The 20386-nt window shown below is 43.2% G+C and overlaps 1 protein-coding gene across 1 annotated transcript in view; it reads right to left on the reverse strand.

The window, feature by feature from the left end:
- Positions 1–3257: 3257 nt before the first annotated feature.
- Positions 3258–20386, reverse strand: part of TGFBR3 (transforming growth factor beta receptor 3) — a gene marked incomplete at both ends in the record, with an annotated part of 193555 nt that continues 176426 nt past the window's right edge. The window contains 2 exons of the mRNA XM_080691467.1: positions 3258–3376; positions 17387–17494. Of these exons, the coding sequence (XP_080547593.1) occupies positions 3258–3376; positions 17387–17494 (227 nt within the window). The remainder of the gene's footprint in view (positions 3377–17386; positions 17495–20386) is intronic.

The following is a 20386-nucleotide window of genomic DNA, read 5'->3' on the forward strand; positions in this document are numbered from 1 at the left end:
ATGTTCACAAAATTGCAACACACGGAACAGAGAAAAGACTACAACAGGGGGTGTTCAAACTGGCCACAGGGATTTTCAGGGCACTCTTTTTACCCTTATATTTGATGAGAAACAGCAACAAAATCAGGCTCATTCAGGAGAAACCAGAAGAGAGAAGTATTGTATTTGGAAACTGCTAATAGTCCTTTCAGAAAAAAAAAAAAAATCTGTCAGTTTCATGAACAACCCCCAGATAAAACAAACAGGAAAAAAAAAATTAAAAAGTCGCATACACAGCTCACCCAAAAAAATGTGCTCTGTTAATACAACCAGCAGTACAGTCATCTCTCAAACCATGAGGTAGTTACAATACAAAAGGCCGGCACGCGCGTGCGCACCCCACACGTACTCAGTCATGCCCGCTGAGAACACACGCAGGAAATAGATTTACAATCTTATTACCAGACAAGGGAAAGACCATTTCGTGTTTAGAAAATGCTATAGAGACAGTTTAGACAGAAGAAATCTCTGACTTCTTAAAATACGGAGTCACGGCTAGCGAAAAGCACATGGTAAAAAGCGAACACAGACGATCTGCCTTGAAGTTTAAAGGATTTCAACAACAGCTTCGGCATCAACAAACACAACAAAATGGCTTTGGTGAGTTACGGGCGTTGCCTGCAGAAATAACACATGACTTGGCAGATAGACTTGAGTTCAACTGGGATATAAAAACAGCTTTAAAGAAACTTGCAGAACATGTTATAAAAGTAGAGTTTGTACTTGGTATTAAAACTGTGAAGGAAGAAGTCATCAGAAATGCTGAAAAAGAAGCTAATGAGAAAACACCCTATTTTTTAATGTTCATTTTTTTAGAAACATTTCAGAAATACTAAACATTCACTCTCCAAGATGAGATCAGCTTTCATCAGCACAGATTTCTTGATCTAAATATTTCTGAAAATGAGACTCAAACAAATAAAAGGTGATTTTTTTTGTTTCCCTCTCTCTCTTTTAAAAATCTTTTGGTTTGAATCTATAAATTTGTAAATTAATTTAAGATTATTTATAAAATAATTGGTAATGTAGCATATCTCTCAAAAATATACATTTAAATATATTATAGAAGTTTTTAACCTTGTCCATTTGAGAAATGGATCTTTTACTACCTCCTCATAACTAATTATTTTTTTTTAACAAGATGGAAAGGGCTTTTTAAAAAAGCAAAGAACTGATCAAAAGGATTCACAGTAACTGAAATTAAACATTTCATATGGAGTAACTTATATTTATCTGAAACACTTAAATATATCTTTATACACATTTTTTGTAGTAAAATATAGCTATAAGTGACTTAAAGACTCTAGTCTTCTTTGAAGACACCTTTAAACTTTTTTATACATAGAATATGCTAAAACAATACATTCTGCTGAAGGTTAGGCAAAGCGCATTATTTTCAAACACAGGTAGCGCAATCTAGGTCTTCCACTCTGATACCCTTATGTTAAAAAATGTAACTAAATGTACAAAATGTGAAAAATGTAAGTAGGCTCTTGTCATCTTTCTGCATATGTGAGAATCTGGAAAGTTTTCTATATCTCAATGTAGGTGGCCTGGAAATCTTAGCCCTGAACAATGTGCTTTGGTTAAAATGACCCTGATTGAGTGTCTACATCTATCCAACCAATCACTATTACTCAACACTTGGGTAACAGTGATTGTCCATCTCCACACACACTTGTTTGCCCCAAAGATTTGTTTTGTTTGTTTTGGTACTGGGGATGAGATTGAATCCAGAGGCATTCTACCTCTAAGGTACACCCTAGACCAATTTTATTTTTCATTTGAAACAGAGTCTAAGTTGCTGAGGCTAGCCTCTAACATGAGATTCTCCTGTCAGCTTTCCAAGTCCTGGGCTTACAGGCATGAGCCCCAAGGTTTTGAGTTTCATTAGCATTTCCTATGAAAGACTCCATAGAGGTCCAGGTACAACTGCTTTATCCTGAGATCAGTGGGATTTGCTTCTGAATATTTTGGGAGTAGAATCTAACTTGTTCTCCTTATGGATTCCTAAGTCATTTAAGGGAATTCTGGAATAAGAATACTATGTAATTTGCAACGAAGCTATCTTTGGCAATAAATGATTCGGTGTGGAGTTACTCCTCTGGCATTCTTTTTTAACATAGAGGTATCACTGAGTTTACTTTAGCTGCAAAGTGGCATCATATTATTGTTTAATGGCATTTGCCTCAAATCCTTTTTGAGTTTGGGATATATTAAAGGCATGAGGGCTTGGTTTTTACAAGAGGGCTTATTAGAAGGTTGTGTCTTGAGTGGAAACATTTATTCTACCAAAAACAACTTAAAAATATGTTCCAACTCTGGAAGCTTAAAGCATTTTCGAAGGGGCAACGTATTTTCTCTCCGTCTTAGAAAATGAATGTGCCAGGTGACATATTATATACTTGTACTTACATACACATACACATATATCACCTTGAAAATTCCTCCTCAACTTTACAATGGAACTCTTGCTCCAATTTAGATATTAATCTCTCAGAACAAAATGTCAGATTTGGGCACGAATCTATAGTTACAGATTTGGGCCATTTTCCATTTCTATACGACTTTAAGAAATACAAACTTGGCCTTTTAAGACATTTATGTTTTTTTTGGGGGGGGGTAGAAACAGGAAGCTGACAAGGTCATCAGCATTGGCTTTGGCCCAGAGCACAAGAAAGGAATGTTGCCTTGGCCTGTGGCAGGCTGCCTTCCCGGGGCAGCACCCAGGGAGCCCCGCAGCCCTGCAGGAGGTCAGCAGCGCACATCCAGGGGTGCAGCTTAGTTTTACATCTTGGTTCGGAGGTACAAGAATCTTGGCTACATCTCCTCCCTGGTTCTGCCATCTAGCTATCCTTTTACCATGTCCTGAAATCTGGGTAAAACACAGGGCCCCAAGTTATGGGTGTCCTCGCCTGGACCAAGCAGCATCTGAGAAACTGGCACGTGTTTCACATTGAAAGCCCCCACCCTGGGCTGGGAGGAGCTGGTGGCCCTGGCCACCCTCTTAGCTTTTGCACATGAATTCTAGTGTGTTACACAAGTCCAGGGGCACGCTTATATGGCTATGGTGAGGGGTGAATACAACAGGTGATTGTTACACTGAAATTCACTCTCTCTTTACAACGGAGCCCACGCCGAGCCTGGGAGTCTGGGCGCAGCAGCGGCATGGGCCCGCGCGTGGCAACGGCAGTGGCGGCGGCGGCGGGCTGGGTGGGCTATGCCGTGCTGCTGCTGGAGCAAGGCGTGCTCTGCGTGCTGCCGATGCTGTGGGCTGCGCTGCTGTTTTCAGAGGCCGGCGGGGAGGTGGGGACTTGCTGCCTTCCTGCGGCCTCCCCTGTGGTTAATAGAGAGAAGAAGTAGAGAAAGATGCATGTCACACACGTGCGTCCTGCAAAAGAACACCTCTGCCCCAAATTTGCCATTGTGTTGGGTGCTTTTTCTCAACCACAGGCAGAAGCAATTAGCCCAGGTCTTGGATGGCTGGAAGACCTTGTGCCAAAAGATTTTTCTGCTGGCTTTTCTGTTTTTCAGGCCTCAGGCATGGGGGAAAGAGGAGGGCTCTCCAGCTGGCCAAGACCTCTGACAGTTGACGACAAATGCCCTGGATTTCAGAGCCCACAACCTTTGAAAAGACCACAAACATGTGGACTGCATGAGCCAACTGACCAGCACCTGGACGCAGGAAACACTGTGCATTCTTTTCTCATAAAGATTTTGCAGCATTTGGTGGGTGAGGGAGACCTTTATGTTGTAATAAGAGAACCTTGGCAGTTTGGAAGTATTTTTTCTTCTTGGTGCTGAGAATCAAACCCAGGACTTCAAGCATGCAAAGCACACACACAGCCCCCGGGGGCCTTTTTCTGAATGCCCTCGTTTAGAACTGGGCTGGGGAAGTCAAGCCTCTGCTCCAGCTACAGCAGAGAGAGCCATCTGTGCCCGGCACACAACCTGAGGCATGAGGGTAGGGAGGGGGCTGTTTTGGGAGAAGCTTCTGTGGAAGGGGTTTAGCTGTTTGCACACGGGTCTGCAGTGGCTGCCAGTGAGCACCCCCTTCCACGCGGAGGTTCTCGTTGAGTGCACTGCGAGTATCTCCTAACACACGCAGCCTCCCACTTTTCATTACACACTTCACTGCATTTCAGCTAAACCCATTCTTTGTGCCAAATGTGCAGTGCTGTGGAGAGGGAGGAGACCTCGGGTCACACACATGGTTTGCATTTAACAGTGCAAAAGCCCTAGAGTTAGTCTTCTTTTCAGCAAAACTGGCTTCGGTGCAGCCCTCAAAAAGAGGCTCTGGGTAGGGAAAAGTGATCAGGGCTCCCCAGTGAAAAACACTACATTTCCTTTGGAAATTCAGAGCATAAACTTCATAATCTTCTTGTAAGCAGCCCCCCTACACACACACCCAATGCAGGAAGCCCCCGAGGGCCAGGTTTGTTTATGAATGAGCCTCCTCTTTCCTGTCATGCTGAAATACACATCTATCAGGCTGAGATAAGCAACCCTCCCTTCTGCTTCATTAAAACAAAACACAGGAGCAAAGCAGAGCTCTGCCCTCCACACACAGGAACTTGAGCCCTTCTGGGGCCCCACCAAAGCCTCTGCCCAAAGAGCAGTTCTGGAATTGTGGAAGCGGCTTGTGCCCCTGGGTTCAGTTCCAGCTCTCTCTGTCAAGCGTTCTATGAAGCTCCACGCACTTGTGTGTCAACCTCAGAGTGTTTATGTGTGTCTTGTATCTCTGGCCCTTGTGTTTCCTCGAATTAATCTTTGCTTCTGGGATTGAGGTATTGAAGAAGGGAAAGGGGCCGATGCTCTTGAGAAGCAGGGGAACACTGTATTTTCATCCTTTTCTTCTGGAAATCTACATTTCGGACCTTCCCCAGCATTGCCCCCTGACCTCCATGTGCATATGAAGATAAGGATGGGAATTTTGCCTTGATGGCAGAAACTTTCTGCCAAAAATTTACTTTCTCCAGAGAATTCTGTCTCTTTCTGTCTCTCTCTCAAGTGCTGGGTATTGAACCCAGAACCTTGTGCATGCTAGGCAAGTGTTCTGCCACTGAATGATACCCCTGGCTCTTGACTATATTGATGTATACAACACACACACACACACACACACACACACACACACACACACCAGAGATCAGACCAACTCATACTTTAAGAATTCAACCTCCTCCCTTCCAACTCACATATTGATTCCCACTCAGCTGGATCCTTATGTTAATATTAGAAGGATGGATGTGGCTATGTATGAACCATATTTTAAAAATCTCTTTTCCTAAGCCGGGCGTGGTGGCACATGCTTGTAATCCCCGCGCTTGGGAGGCTGAGACAGGAGGATCGCGCAGGTTCAAAGCCAGCCTCAGCTACATAGTGAGGCTCTCAGCAACTTAGTGAGACCCTGTTTCAAAAAATAAAATATAAAATAGGTCTGAGAGTATAGCCCAGAGGTAGAAAGCCTCTGGGTTCCACCCCCCAGTACCACCAAAAAAAAAAAAAAAAAAAAATCTCTTCCTATTTAAACAAAGCCTACATCAACGAGCAGGAGGTGGCTGCCCCCTCCCTGCAAACTCTGCTGGACTTCTTCACTCAAGCCCATGGCACAAGGAAGGCCTCACCTCCTCTAGCGACAGCAAATAAGATCCTCTCCTCCAGCACACAACACGCGCTTGATTGTCCACTTTCAGGACAAGTGCCAGCACCACGCCCTGCCCAGGAAGCCTGAACATTTGCTTTCCGGTGTCTGTTTGCCAAATACAATTTGTTGCCATGTCAGTTTAATCAGTGGCCATTAAAAAGAGATCTTTTAACTTCCAGGGGTTTGGAAATGCTTGCCCCAATGATGCAAAACACCGTTCAAAGTAAAACAACAAACACCACACACACACACACACACACACACACACACACACACACACCCCTACATTCAAGATTGCAGGATCTTTCACCTAAGTAGACAAGTCAAGTTAACAGACTTTAATTCAATTGGAGAATCTCGGTGCTTCTGCTTGGAGATGTTTAGAACCCTTTCTTGTAGACTACCCCTTCCTCCTCTGTGGCTATCACATTCACGTGCAAAACACAAGATCTCTCAAAATAACCAAGATTCAAAAAATGTGTTCCTTTTGGCAAAATTAAGAAAAAGGTTTTTTTTTTTTTTTTTTTTTTTTTTTTACTGTCAGATGGAAGTGATACTACAGAGATGCTCCTCCGGAGGAAGAAAGCTTGCTGTGCTAAAGTTTCTGCACACAGGACCCACAGTGCCCTGGGGTTTCTGAGCTGGGCCCTTGGCTTTGTGTTTGCCATCACAGCGACACTGGCTTCTTGGGGCACCAACTTTCTCTAAAAGATCCCTTGGTTGTCAAATGCTACCAGGCTCCTTCTGGAGGAGTGGGTAGGGAGGACCTTATGGATAAGCAGAGAAGAACTGGCTACGAAATGTGAGAAGTTCAAGGAAGGCTCCTTACTTGCACCTATCAAACTTGATCACCAGAGACCACGTGTTCATCCTCTGTGCTTTGCTCCTGAATCTCAAAGCACATAGAGAGAAGAGAGAATGGGGAGGAGGGAGAGTGACTTGGGGAGAGGCATTTGGTGCCTGGAGCACTCTGGAGGGTGTGTTGGAGATAAGAGCACCAAGGATTATTTCCACCCATCTCAAATGTTAGCCTGTGGATGAGTATAGTTGGTGCTAGAGATGTTCTAAGAAACAGAAAAACATGGTTTTTTTTTTTTTTCCCCTGGTACTGGGGATGGAACTTAGGGGCATTCTACCTCTGACCTACACCCCCAGCCCCATTTTTTAATTTTTAATTTTTGAAACAGGGTCTTGCTAAGTTGTGGAAGGCCTTGCTAAGTAGCTGAGGCTGTCCACCAACCACGATCCTCCTGTCTCAGCCTCCCAAATGCTGGGATTACAAATAAGAGTGCACCACCATGCCCGGCTCAAAAAAAAAACACAAGTATTTTTTAAAGGAGACTCTGTTCTGTTTCTTCAGTTTGGCATAATATTGTCCAGATCTGGCTTCTTATCACCTCTTGGAGGTCTACTTTACAACTGCACTCATATTTGCTAAGTCTTTCACAGTGACGGATGCTGGGGAAGAAACAATCTATGAGAAATGAGAATAATGTGGAAAAGGTCTATGAGAAAACCAGAAAAGAGTTTTTGAAAAAAGGTGAACCAGACATGGTGGTGCACACCTATAATCCCAGTGGTCAGGAGCTGAGGCAGGAGATCGTAAATTCAAGGCCAAAGTGAGCAACTTAGCCAGACCTTACCTCAAAACTAAAAAAAAAAAAAAAAAAAAAAAAGCTAGGGATTTAGCTTAGGATACCCTTGAGTTCAATCCCCAGTACTGAAAAACAAAATAGTGAGCGGAATCTAGATTATTTAGCCCACATGAGGCTAAATACTGCCCATGAGGATGACCACAAAGAGAAGAAGGCAGGTGTTCTTTATCTTATCTTCCTGGAGGGCAAAACATGAGGAAATTAGTTTAAATGGCAGAAATAGGGATTTAGGTGAGATGGAGAAGAACTTGCTGGTTATGAGAATTGGCTAGTTATAGAGAAAATTTATAAAATTCCTTTCCTTTTCACGAACAGCCTCAGCTACTTGGTAATGACCTCTCCGACTCAGTGAGACACTGTTTCAAAATAAAGAATAAAAAATAGGGCTGGGGGTGTATCTTGGAGGTAGAATGCCTGGGGTGATTTAGACTTAATATTCCTTATTTTCCTCTTGGCTTTTGTGTTGTTGCAATTTTGTACCAATTAATGTCATTTTCTTGATATCCTAACTATAATAAACTCACAGGCTCACTCCTATAAGAAAAGGTTTAGAGAAGTTTTCAATCACTTTTTAGCATTTCCAAAAAATTGTTCTTCCCACTCTCCAAGTATGAAGATCTTTCTTTGGCAGGCAAAACTCTCCAGGAGGGGTGGGTTAGATGTTGTTACAAGTTCTGGGGAAAAAGAATAATGATCCAGGTGGGAATTCGGGTCTTCCCAAATGCCCTGCCTCCCACTTTCTTTCTATATTCTCCCAGGATGGCCAACTTGTTTGCATCTGCACGTTGGTCCTCTGTGTTTTACTCTAACTTGCTTCTGTGACCCCTATAGAGGATGTTATCAAAGTCTGACAAGAATAAGAGGAGAAGGGAGAAGGCAGAGGGACCAGGAAGGCTGGGTGGAGGCAGAAGGCAGCCTCCAGCGGTGTCCTTCTAACCCCTAGGGAAGGGCTATCCTCAGCAATGGACTTGACACTCTAGGTAGTTCAAATGCCAGTCACCTGAGCCAGGTATATTGACCATATTTTCCTTTAATAAGCATAATTCGAATCTCTACTTCACAGGTTCTTAGGGGTGAGATACTTAAACAAGAAATGTGTTTGAAGAGAGGGTTTATTTTTGTTGTTGGTTTTTTTTTTTTTTTTTTTTTTTTGGTGATACTGAGGGTGGAACCCAGGGGCTTTCTATCTCCAGGCTATACTCCCAGACCTATTTTATACTTTATTTGGAAACAGGGTCTCACTAAGTTGCTGAGAGCCTCACTAAGTAGCTGAGGCTGGCTTCGAACCTGCGCGATCCTCCTGTCTCAACCTCTGAAGAGAGGTTTAAAGTTATAAAACTGTAAGATATTTAAGGCGGCATAGATGTGTAACTAGGAAAAAAAACATCTAAGAGTAGAAGGAACACTATGTTTCACAGAGCAAAATAAAAAATAAAATGCAGAAGTTTTTAATTAGGCTGTGTGTCCCAATCCCTCAGGCTGGGATTCAACAATCTTCTTGAATACACCGTGTGTGTGTGTGTGTGTGTGTGTTTGTGTGTGTGTGTGTGTGCGCGTGTGCTCTCTCTCTCTCCCTCTTCTCTTCTTTCTCTCTCTCTCTCTCTCTCTCTCTCTCTCTCTCTCTCTCTCTCTCTCTTTCATCACACAACATCATTGTTCTCATCCTGGGGAGACTTTCTTGCTAGTTCTCCATAGTGAGAGGGATACACATGCACACAAACACATACTCACAGTCTACCACGTCAGCTCAGACCTTTGAGTCAGGAGCACCTCTGGAGGCTCCAATGTTTTTAGAGGTCTGATGCTTCAGCCAGGTCTCAAGCCTGGCTCTGATGAACAGAGACACAGCGGGAAGCGAGGCTGAGGCAGACAGTGGAAGTCCCTGGGCCAGAGAGCTGCTGCTGGAGAGGGTAGGAGCCCACTGCACTATAAAGAACGCAGCACCTGCTCTCCTTTCACTCAAACAAAATCATTCTTTCATAATGATTTGCAATCGTTCTTTTATAAAAATAGACTCTGAATCAAGAAAGCAGGATTCCAATCCTGACTTATAACCATGTAACTGAGTAGTCACATCAGTTTTCTGACCCTGTCCTTCCCAATGTAAAAAGGAGATGCTGAAGCAGGTAGCAATTTCCCAAAGACCCCCCTTTAAGAAACTGATTTAAGGAGGTGGGCGTGGTGGCGCACGCTTGTAATCCCAGCATTTGGGAAGCTGAGACAGGAGGATGCCGGTTCATGGCCAGCCTCAACTACCTAGTGAGGTCTTTAACAACTCGGTGAGCCCCTGTTTCAAAATAAAGAATAAAAAAATCGGGCTGGGGGTGTATCCCCCAGGAGCTGGGCATGGTGGTGCACACCTTTAATCCCTTTACTCGGAAGGCTGAGACCAGAGGATCAAGGTTTGAGAACAGCCTCAGCAAGTAGTGAGACTCATCAACCTAGCAAGGCTGTTTCTAAACAAAAAATAAAACAGGGCTGGATGTAGCCTGGAGGTAGAATTCTCCTGGGTTCTATCCCAGTACCACAAAACAAAACAAAACAAAACAAAACAAAACAAAAACAAGGGCAAGTAGCTGGGTGTGGTGGTGCACTCTTGTAATCCCAAAACTTGAGAAGCTAAAACAGGAGGATTACAGGTTTGCGGCCAACCTTATCTACTTAGTGAGGCCCTCCACAATTTAGTGGGACCCTGTTTCAAAATAAAGAATAAAAACTAGGGCTTGGGGTGGGGCTTAGAGATACAATACTGCTAGGTTCCATCCCCAGTCCACAAAAAAAAAAAAAAAAAAAAAAAAGGGCAAGATTTAAGACTTAGAGAAGAGACAGCGTTTTACTGCATACACTGGGCAGTCCCTCTCCACATCTCTCTAGGGTGATGGTCAGTGGGTTTTCTTTTTCCTTCCTTCCTTCTGTCCTCCCTCCTTCTTTCTTCCTTCTTCCTTTTCTTTTTTGGCTGATACTAGGAATTGAGCCCGGGACATTCTACCTCTAAGCTATACCCCAGCCCTTTTAATTAATTAATTAACTAATTAATTAATATTTTGAAACAGGATCCTGCTAAGTTGGCTGGAGCTTGCCTCCTGTCTCAGTCTACCAAGTACTCAGATTACAGGCGTGTGCCACAGTGCCTGGCAGTGAATAGGTTTTCAAAAGGCACAAACCCATGAAAAGAAGATAACAGGGAGTGCAGACAACAATAATAAAGTTTTGGAAGCTGCTGAGGAAACGGGTGAATAACTGGCCAGCAGACTCAAGAGGGCAGAACCCTGAAGCAACAGTGGGGGCTGAGGAGCCACTGACCCACGGCACAGGGCCCGGGGGACCTCCTAGGCCAACGGTGGCACTGGGAATGAGAACGGGAGAGGGCAAACCCAGGGCTGAGGCAGGGGGCTGGTCGCTTTAATCTCCTCCTCCACTGCTGGGGCTAGCACCCGGTACTTTCTCATCCAGGAGGAGAACAGGAAGTTCACTCTGAAGAGGGTGAGACCAATAGTTTTGGGATGGCCACAGCAGCATGGCTGAGGGCGAGAAAAGGCACCCAAAAGGGGCAATACGTGACCTGGGCGTGTGTTTGCTCTCCTGGGCTTCAGCCCGATGGTAGCTAAACTGGGATGCAGCATCTCCTCTAGAGACAAAACAAGACTCCTCCTCATTCACATTCAGTAAAAGTGCCAGCACCGGGCCCCGCCCAGGGAGTCCAAACTTTTGCTTTCCGGTATCTATTTGCCAAATACAATTTGTTGCCATGTTAGTTTATTTTAATCAGTGGCCATTAAAAAGTTCTTCCAAGAGCTGGTCCTGTACCTTCCAGGTGGGAAACAGGAAGGCCTGTTACATGGAAAACTGGTGAGCTACAGAGGAAAGACCTGAGGAGGCCGCTAGGAGGTCACTAGGCACTGACAAGAGGGTGCGTGAATAGAATGGCTGTGGCAGCCACCCTAAGGGTGTTCATAATCCCCACCAGCAAGCTCAGAGCCTCCCCATTCTGAAATAATCCTGGATTCATATTCTCAGGTGGATAAGATATTGCAAAGGGCATAGAGCAGGGCTTTAAAAAATAAATTCATAGGAAAAAATTCTTGGAATTTAAAGAGTTCAGGGTATTAAAAACTAATCGAATGAAAGATAAATATGAGGAAATCTCCTAGAAAATAAAAAAGGCAAAAAAAGATGAAAAACAGAAAAGTAAAATTCTAGAAACAGGCAAGAGGTTCAACTTTTAAATAAAATGATTTCTAAAATGAGAGAATAAGAGACTATTGGTGAGAAGAAAGAATGTGTGTGTGTGTGTGTGTGTGTGTGTGTGTGTGTGTGTGTGTATGTGTGTTGCTGGGGATTGAACCTAGGGCATTCTATCTCCAAGCTATTCACCCTTGGCCCTGTTTTATTTTCTTTCTTTTGTTTTCTATTTTATGTTTTACTTTGAAACAGATAAGTTTCTGAGGCCTTCTCTAAGTTGCTGAGACTAGCCTTGAACCTGTAACTTTCCTGTCTCAACCTCCCAAGTACTTGGATTATAGGCATATGCTACCACACCTGGCTGAAAAAGGACTCAAGAAATCTTAGCACTGAAGGGCATGACTAAAAGAGCTCAATTAATGCCCAGCAAGATGTATGAAAATATACCTAAATCAAGGGAAATTACTATAGAATTTCTTACAGAACACACACACACACACACACACATACACACACACACACACACACACACACACACACACACACACACACCAGGCCACATACAAAGGGAACTGGAAACTGAATGGCCTTAACCTTCCCAACAGCAATCCTCACATTAGAAAACAATAAATGTTTTCAAATTCTAGAAGAAAATTCACTCATAATCTAATATTCTATATTTTGCCAAATTATCTTCCAAATGTTTCTATAAAATGGTATTTTCAGACACACAAGGTGTAGAAAACATTTGCCTCCTATGTACCCTTTGAACCAGGAAGGAGGTGGCATGGACTCATGACAGATCTGCAACTCAGAAGAAAAGTGAAAGGAACCCCCAGAATGGTGGTGAAAGACAGGGCAGAAGCCGGCAATATCCGGACGCAGAGCTCAGAGGGGAGCGGGTCAGAGGCTGAAGACAGATCTCCACCTAGATCCCTATTCAACTCCAGGTGACTCTTGTCTTTTACAGGAAGCAGGTGAGTATGTCTTAATTCACAAGTGTGATCTGGTGATCAGTGAGCGGATCAGGACGGGTATCTCCTCTACCTTATCCTTTGAGCAGTATTTCAGGACCTGCCTACGGGCAAACGGATCAAGAACAAAGCCCAAGGAAGCAGTGATCTTTGTTCTCTAGATCTAGAGAACTGAAGAGCATCGTAAGACCAGGCACTTGGAAGCAGATGTGCTTCATTTAGGCACACACTACACCTGCCAGGTCCACAATCTCCTGTCTTCTCCATAAACCATTCCTATGATAGCTCAGCAGGATGGCTCTCGAGGAATGAGAATCCCTGCCCTCTTCTGATCAGCTGGCTTGTGATAATAAAGTTCTTTCTCTACCTCTGCCTGGCCTCTCCACTGACTGGCTTCCATTGCAAGATGAGCAGACAAGTTGGTGCGTGGTAACAATAATAATGTAACTGGCAAATATGGATCTAACCGAACTTTCAGTATTAGGAGGATGGTGAATAAGGGGACAAGTAGGGAATGAATGCACTGTGGGGGAACAGGGGTGAAAGAGAGCTAAATCCTCTCTGTCTACAGTAGGAGGTCAACAGAAAAGGTCTAAAACTGAAGCTAGGCATGGTGGCGCACGCTTGTAATCTCAGCATTCGGAGACCAGGAAACTGGAGGAGCCTCAGCTACTTAGCAAGGCCCTTCACAACTCAGTGAGACCTTGTTTCAAAAAATAAAAAAAGACTAGCCGGGCGTGGTGGCACATGCTTGTAATCCCTGCACTTGGGAGGCAGAGACAGGAGGATCGCACAGGTTCGAAGCCAGTCTCGCTGGCTTAAGAGACCCTGTTTAAAAAAAAAAATATATATATATGTATATAATATATATATGTATATAATATATACATATATACATATATATATATATATATATATATATATATATATATATATATATATATATATATATATATATGTCTGGGAGTAGCCTGGAGGCAGAAGGGCTTTGAGGAACCCCAGTAGCACCAAAAAATTAAAAAAAGACTAAAAAATAGGGCTTGGGGTGTAGCTCGTAGGTAAAATGGTCCTGGATTCCATCCCCAGTACCATGAAAGAAAGAAAGAAAGAAAGAAAGAAAGAAAGAAAGAAAGAAAGAAAGAAAGAAAGACTGACTAACTGGGCGCTGTGTGCATGTATGTCTACACAAGTTTTTTATCCCATTATGATGTATGAATACAGTGCACCAATAAAAAAATTAAAAGGAAGAAAGAAAGAGAGGGAAAGAAAAGGAAAGGAAATAAAAAGTGTCTCATTGAGTTGCTGAAAGTCTCACTAAATTGTTAGGTTGGTCTTGACCCTAAGATCCTCCTATCGCAGTCTCCCAAGTATTGGGATTACAGGTGTGTGCCCCTATACTCAACTGAATTTCTGGATTTTAAAAATCTATAGACAAGTCTATTTCTATACGAACAATACTTTGAAATCTCCTCTGAAGACTCTAGTTTTGGGGAAAGGACAGTGAGTTTAATGAGACCCAATATACGCTATACAACCAGCCATTGCCTTTTTTGGGGAAGGGGTACTGGGGATTGAATTCAAGGCATTCTACTTCTGAGCTACACACCCAGCCCTATATTATTATTATTTTGAAACAGGGTATTAAATTGCTGAGGGTCTCACTAATTTGCTAAGGCTGGCCTCAAACTTATGATTCTCCCTTCTTGACCTCCCAAGAACTGGGATTGCAGGCATGGGCCACCATGCCCAGCTAAACATTGCTTTTTATCAGGTTGTGTTGCTTGGCTGTAGACAAGAGTCTAGGATCAGCGGGAGAAACTCTAGTTAGGCAACTTCCTGTAGTGGGTGCCACTTGGTTACCCCACATTCTGCCTGGATCTGGCTTCCTAGCCCGAGATGAGCTGTGAGGGTCTTGGGGTGTGCGATGATGCAGGCGTCCGTGGCTGAGCAGGCGCATGGAAGCATGTGTGGGTGACCCACCCATATGAAATCTGCAGGGCTGCACAGTCAGCTTGGAGTACTTTCAAGTTCATTCCCAAAAGACAGTTGAGGCTGCCAACAGCCCAGGAACTTCACGGGAGGTTGGAAAAAGTTACAAAGAACTTAATTTGAGATCTGAACATGCCAGTATTCCTATGATGAAATTATTCACTCTAAAATACTATTGTGCTAAGCGCTGTCCCTCCTGTTTTTTTTTTAATAAACTTTTCCATCGGAGTAATACTCTTACACTGATTCATAGATATCATCCAAGACTTAGAATCATTAGATATCATTGTACTTAATCATTAAACTCTTATTTTATTTCTCTCACACGAAATAGGTTTCGTCAACTGTTCCTGATTAGGAACAATAATTTGAGGGCTTAAAGCCCCACTATTAAATTCTCCTACACTTTTGCCAGGGCTCTGCTTGAAATTGGGTGAACTTTCCATGCTGGGCACAATAGAGTTTGTTTCTCCCTTTCTACCATAATCTAAAATACCTTAGTCAGTGAATATGGTGTTTGGAGTGAAAATTCTAATAAAAAAAGAGTGAAATTTTATCTAACAGAGGATCTCTGTGTAACTTTTTTCTCAACAGTTTATTTATTTGTTTTATTTATTTATTTTTGTGTGTGTGGTACTGGGGATGAAACCCAGGGATATTCTACCTCCAAGCTACACCCCCAGTCCTATTTTTTATTCTTTATTTTGAAACAGGGTCTCACTGAGTTGCAAAGGGCCCCATAAGTAGATGGGGCTGGCCATGAACCATGATCCTCTTGTTTCAGCCTCCCAAATGCTGGGATTACAATCGTAATGTTAGCCAACATCACTGGCTAACAGTTTTAGTTTTTGTCTAGCAATTAAGAAAGCTAAGACACAGTGCCCAAAAATGTCCTTCAGTGCTTCTTGTCCCTCTAAATTAGGCATGTTTTATGGTGGGCTGGTGGAATGACCCAAGGTGAGGTAAAACATCACAGTGTTCAGTGGTCAGTGGTGAATGAGTGAAGTTCTAAACAGAGGCTGGGCTGGCCACTGGCATCTGACAGATGAATCTAGTGCCACTGACCCAGGTTCACAGTGTAAACTCCAGGTATCCAAGGGCCAAAGGAGCCCACTAGCTCCCTAGACAGGTCTCAGAATGCAGGTGATTCCTTCCTCTGTTTTCAGGGAAACCTAGAAGCAGTAGAAGGCAGTCCATGGGTTTCTTTCCCTGTGGACTAGAGAGTTCCTCTGCTGGGCCTATGTTATCTCCTGGCAACAAACAGGTTCCCAGTTCAGGGCAGTAAGTTTCAGCCTTTGGATTGGTAGGAAGGGGAGGGGCACGTTAGAATTTGGGGGCTGGAGGAGCGTGGCTTAGAAAGGAAGTGCTTTGTTTCACCATTTTTATTCCTTTCCAATTCATAAAAATGAATTTTAAGGAGAGCATCCAATTTCCTACTTTTGGTGACTAATCTCACTTAACATAATGTTCTCCAGTTTTGTCCATTTCCCTGTAAATGATGTAATTTTGTTCTTTTTGGCTGAGTAAAATTCCATGGTGTACATATCCCATAGTTTTGTAAGCCATTCATCTGTTGATGGACATCTTGGCTGGTTCCATAGTTTGGCTATGGTGAATTGCACAGCTATGAACATAGATACGCATGCATTAGTTTGGTAGTTTGGTTTCCCTTCTGTTGTGTAGATACCCAGAAGTGGTATTGCTGGGTCATATGGTAGATTCATTCCCGTTCCTCTGAGGATCCTCTCAACTGTTTTTCAAAGTGGTTACACTAATTCGCAAACCCACCAACAATGTATTAGAGTTTCCACCTCTCCACATCCTCGCCAGCATGTGTTGTTGTTTGTGTTCTGAATGATTGCCATTCTAGTTGGAGTTAGGTGAAATCTCAGGGTAGTTTTGATTTGCATCTCTCTGGTTGATAATGATGTTGAGCAATTTTTCATACATTTATTAGCCATTTAAATTTCTTTGTGTTAAGTGAGATTAGTCAGTCACAAAAAGTAAGAAATCAGATGCTATTTCTAATATCCGGAAGCTAGAGAGGAAAAAGGTCATAGGAGGGACTCTAGACAAAGAAGGAGAAACCACAGATGAGCAAATAAAGAGGCCTTAATTGGAGTAATAAGAGGGGGGAAGATAAAAATTCCCTAATGTACATGATGCACGTTCACAAACATATCAAAGTCAATCACTAAGCCGAACATGAGAAGGAGGGAGGGGGAGGGAGGGGGAGGGAATTAGAGTAGGGCTAAGAGAGTGATGTGTGCGTGTGTGCCTCCACCATCTTGTATCCCATTAAGATGTATGACAAGGCACCAAAAACAAGTGAATAAGCAAAAAAAAAAAGAATTTTAAAAACTTAAATAACTATAGAAAGACACGAGAATTTTGTGTTTTTCAAAGAAGGCACAGGTGCTAAAAGACTATAAAAAAAAGTTGAGAAATTCTGGCTTAAGTCACTGATTAGAGTGTCTGGGCGGACAGTGCTCCACGCCACGGCAGATGTGATAATAAGTTCTTGATTTCCCTTTTTATTTTCTGCACATGTATGTGTCTATTCTGAAGTCTTTATCTTCAGAGACATGATTTATATTTTTAGTTTTTCTACATTAAATTACTTTCAACTCTAATGACCAAATAGCTTGATTAGAAGCTGATAATCACAACTGTCATCAACATAAGCGGTTCAAACATTCATTTCTACCACCTGCTCAAAGCAAATTATATTTTTACAAAACCCAATTTATGCCAAATACATACATGTGGTAAGACTGCGAAAGAGTTTTCTCTTGCTTTCATTCATTATTTATCCATTCATTCATCTGACAGAACACCGAGGGCCCAGCTTGGCAGGCACCCAGGACACGTCCCGACCAAGCTCCAGCCAGCAAACTCACCTGTATGTGAGTAGATGTACCACAGGGCCCCGGTCAGGAGCGCGCCGATCACGAACGCTGCAAATGCGATGCCCATGACGGTGAGGGTGTCCAGACCGTGAAAAATCTCTGTAAGAGTGAAACCAATACACACAAAGTTAGTCTGCATCATACATTGCAATTTTATATTTGTTTTATAAGCACCGTCATAAAGGCGGAGCACTGACTAATAAAATTTGAGAATGTAATAAGGGTTCCAATTAAATATACTGTCTTGCTACTGGCAAATATTTTGGGTGCACGGAATAGTGAAATTATGAAGTTTCCAAACATACTCAGTTTGCTATTTATTGTGAACAACAAACTACTTTAAGAAATCAGATTCAGCCGGGCGTGGTGGCGCACGCTTGTAATCCCCGTGCTTGGGAGGTGGAGACAGGAGGATTGCGCAGGTTTGAAGCCAGCCATGCTGGCTTAAGAGACCCTGTTTCCCAAAAAAAAGTATAAAAATAGGTCTGGGAGTGTAGCCCGGAGGTAGAAGGGTTTCCAGGAACCTCAGTACCACCAAAAAAAAAAAAAAAAAAAAAAAAAAAAAAAATCAGATTCATAAACCGGTTGTGGTGGCGCACGCTTGCAATCCCAGCATTTGGGAGGCTGAGACAGGAGGACCGCAGTTTGCGGACAGCCTCAGCTACTTAGTGAGGCTCTTTGCAACTCACTGAGACCCTGTTTCAAAATAAAGAATAAAAAAGTTGGGCTAGGGGTAGAGCTCATCGGTAGAATGTCCCTGGGTTTCATCCTCAGTACTGTTAAAAAAAAAAATCAGATTTGTAAATTTCGTAAAATATTTAAATCGGTGGTCTCACTGTCCCAATCTGAGGCCCTACTATTTGAATGAGGGTCTTAAAAATCCACAGGTTAAGATGCTTTAGGAAATAAAGAAGCCGGGAGCGGTGGCGCACACTTGTAATCCCTGCGTTTGGGAGGTGGAGACAGGAGGATTGTGCAGGTTGGAAGCCAGCCGCGCTGGCTTAAAAGACCCTATTTCCAAAAATAATAAAATAGGTCTGGGAGTGTAGCCCAGAGGTAGAAGGGCTTCCAGGAACCCCAGTACCACCAAAAAAAAAAAAAAAAAAAGGAAATAAAGAACCTCCATGATTACTCATTGCTCCTTATTCACTGACTGCCTCTAACAGTGAGACACACTGCACAATAAAGACAGAATACAACATTTTTTGGGAACATTTCAAAGTATAAAAGGGAAAAAAGAAGGCGAGAAGGAGAAAGCACAGAGTCAACTATGCCCCGTGTCATTTAAAACAATGAACGTTTTGACCCACTCCTGGTCTTTCTTTGAGGGGATGGCACTTCTGCTCGGTGGGGAGCTATGTCAGCATCATGCTCAGCAAAACATATAAATAGAACCAATTGTTCCTCCATTTGGCAGATTTTTATATTTAAAATTAATTCCAGGCCACAGAAATAGGATATTTCCTTTCATTTAAGAGAACTGTCTTCTCTGAGTCACTTGTAAAAAGTTAAAATTAGCATCCGAGGAAGAGAGGGCTTGGGTAGGATAAATCTACGGAGGTCTCTGGTTTTTTGAGTATCAGTTGAAGGTGTAAGATCTCCCTGTGGTTTCAATACTATCTCTATTTTCCACTCCAGTAAGAAGCAACTCTGGCTGATCCCTACATAAATTAATTCTCTTTGCCTTTCGACTTGTTGTCATGTCAAGGATTCAGTTGTAGTCAACTGTGACCCTGGAGGCGCCCCAGCCCTCCAAAGGGCTTCAAAAAATTACATCACGGTAGAGAAAGAACTCTCTGGAAGCTCCAAACTCCCAAGTCTTATTCCCGCTCTTCTGGTCATGTGCCCTTTGGAATTCTCTTATGTTCTGAAAAATGATGGTTACTTTATTTCCTGAAGGCAGGAGGTCCACAAAAATGAGTTTGCAAAATGGATGAGGGTCTTCTAGAAAGAATAAGAACTGGGAAGAACTCTATGAGTTAGAATGAACCAAGCCATTCACCTATTTATTCTAATCTGTGGGGCAGATTTTAAAAGACAACCTGTTCTTTTGGGGGACAGTGTGAGTACTAGGGATTGAACCCAGGGGAATTCTATCTCTGAATTATACTATACCCCAGCCCTATTTTATTTTTTCATTTTGAAAGAGTCTCACTAAGTTGTGGAGGGCTTTGCTAAGTTGCTGAGGCTGGCCTCGAACCCGTGACCCTCTTGTCTCAGCCTCCCAAGTACAGGGATCATAAGGAAGGACCACCACACCTGTCAACAGCTTGCCCTTTTATGCCTACAGATGTAAAGAGGGACCATGATCGCAAGTTTTTAATGGAAACACTCCAAAATCCCAAAGGTGGAGATGTCATTTTTGAAAATCAGACTAGGTAAGTATGAGAGAATGTATCCACCTGGGTCTCCTTCTGAGTCGTGATATTCTTCTAGAATCTTGTTAAATAATCCACGTAGGGGAATCGTTTGTTAGGGTTTTGCATAAGGCACTCCCCAGACTGAGCGGCACATGGAGCCAGCCCTGGAGACTAATCTCAGCACAGAATCATCTCCCAAGGCTGCATCATGTAGAAGACCCCTGGGTGGGCAGCTGGGAAGCTGGCACGACTCCCGCCTCAGTGCCAGCGGCAATCACCGGCCTCTCGCCGAAATAGTTCTCGTTGACGTTTTCTTCTGTACAAAATGATGAGCTTGGCCTACACAACCTCCAACCCATTATTCCCTCCCTCCCTCCCTCCCTTCCTTCCCTCCCCCTCCGTCCCTTCTCTCCCTCCCTCCCTGCTTCCCTGTGATACTAGGGATTGAATCCAGGGGCACTCTACTTTTGAGCTATACCCTCAGCCTTATTTTATTATTTTATTTTGAAACAGGGTCTTGCTCAGTTGCTGAGGCTGACCTCAAACCTGCAATCCTCCTGTCTTAGCCTCCCAAGTACTGGGATTCTAGGTTTGTGCCACCACGCCCAGCTGTGCTCTACTGTCTTCGCAC

The sequence above is a fragment of the Muscardinus avellanarius genome (assembly GCF_963383645.1).
Source record: "Muscardinus avellanarius genome assembly, chromosome: 3".
Lineage (NCBI taxonomy): Eukaryota > Metazoa > Chordata > Mammalia > Rodentia > Gliridae > Muscardinus > Muscardinus avellanarius.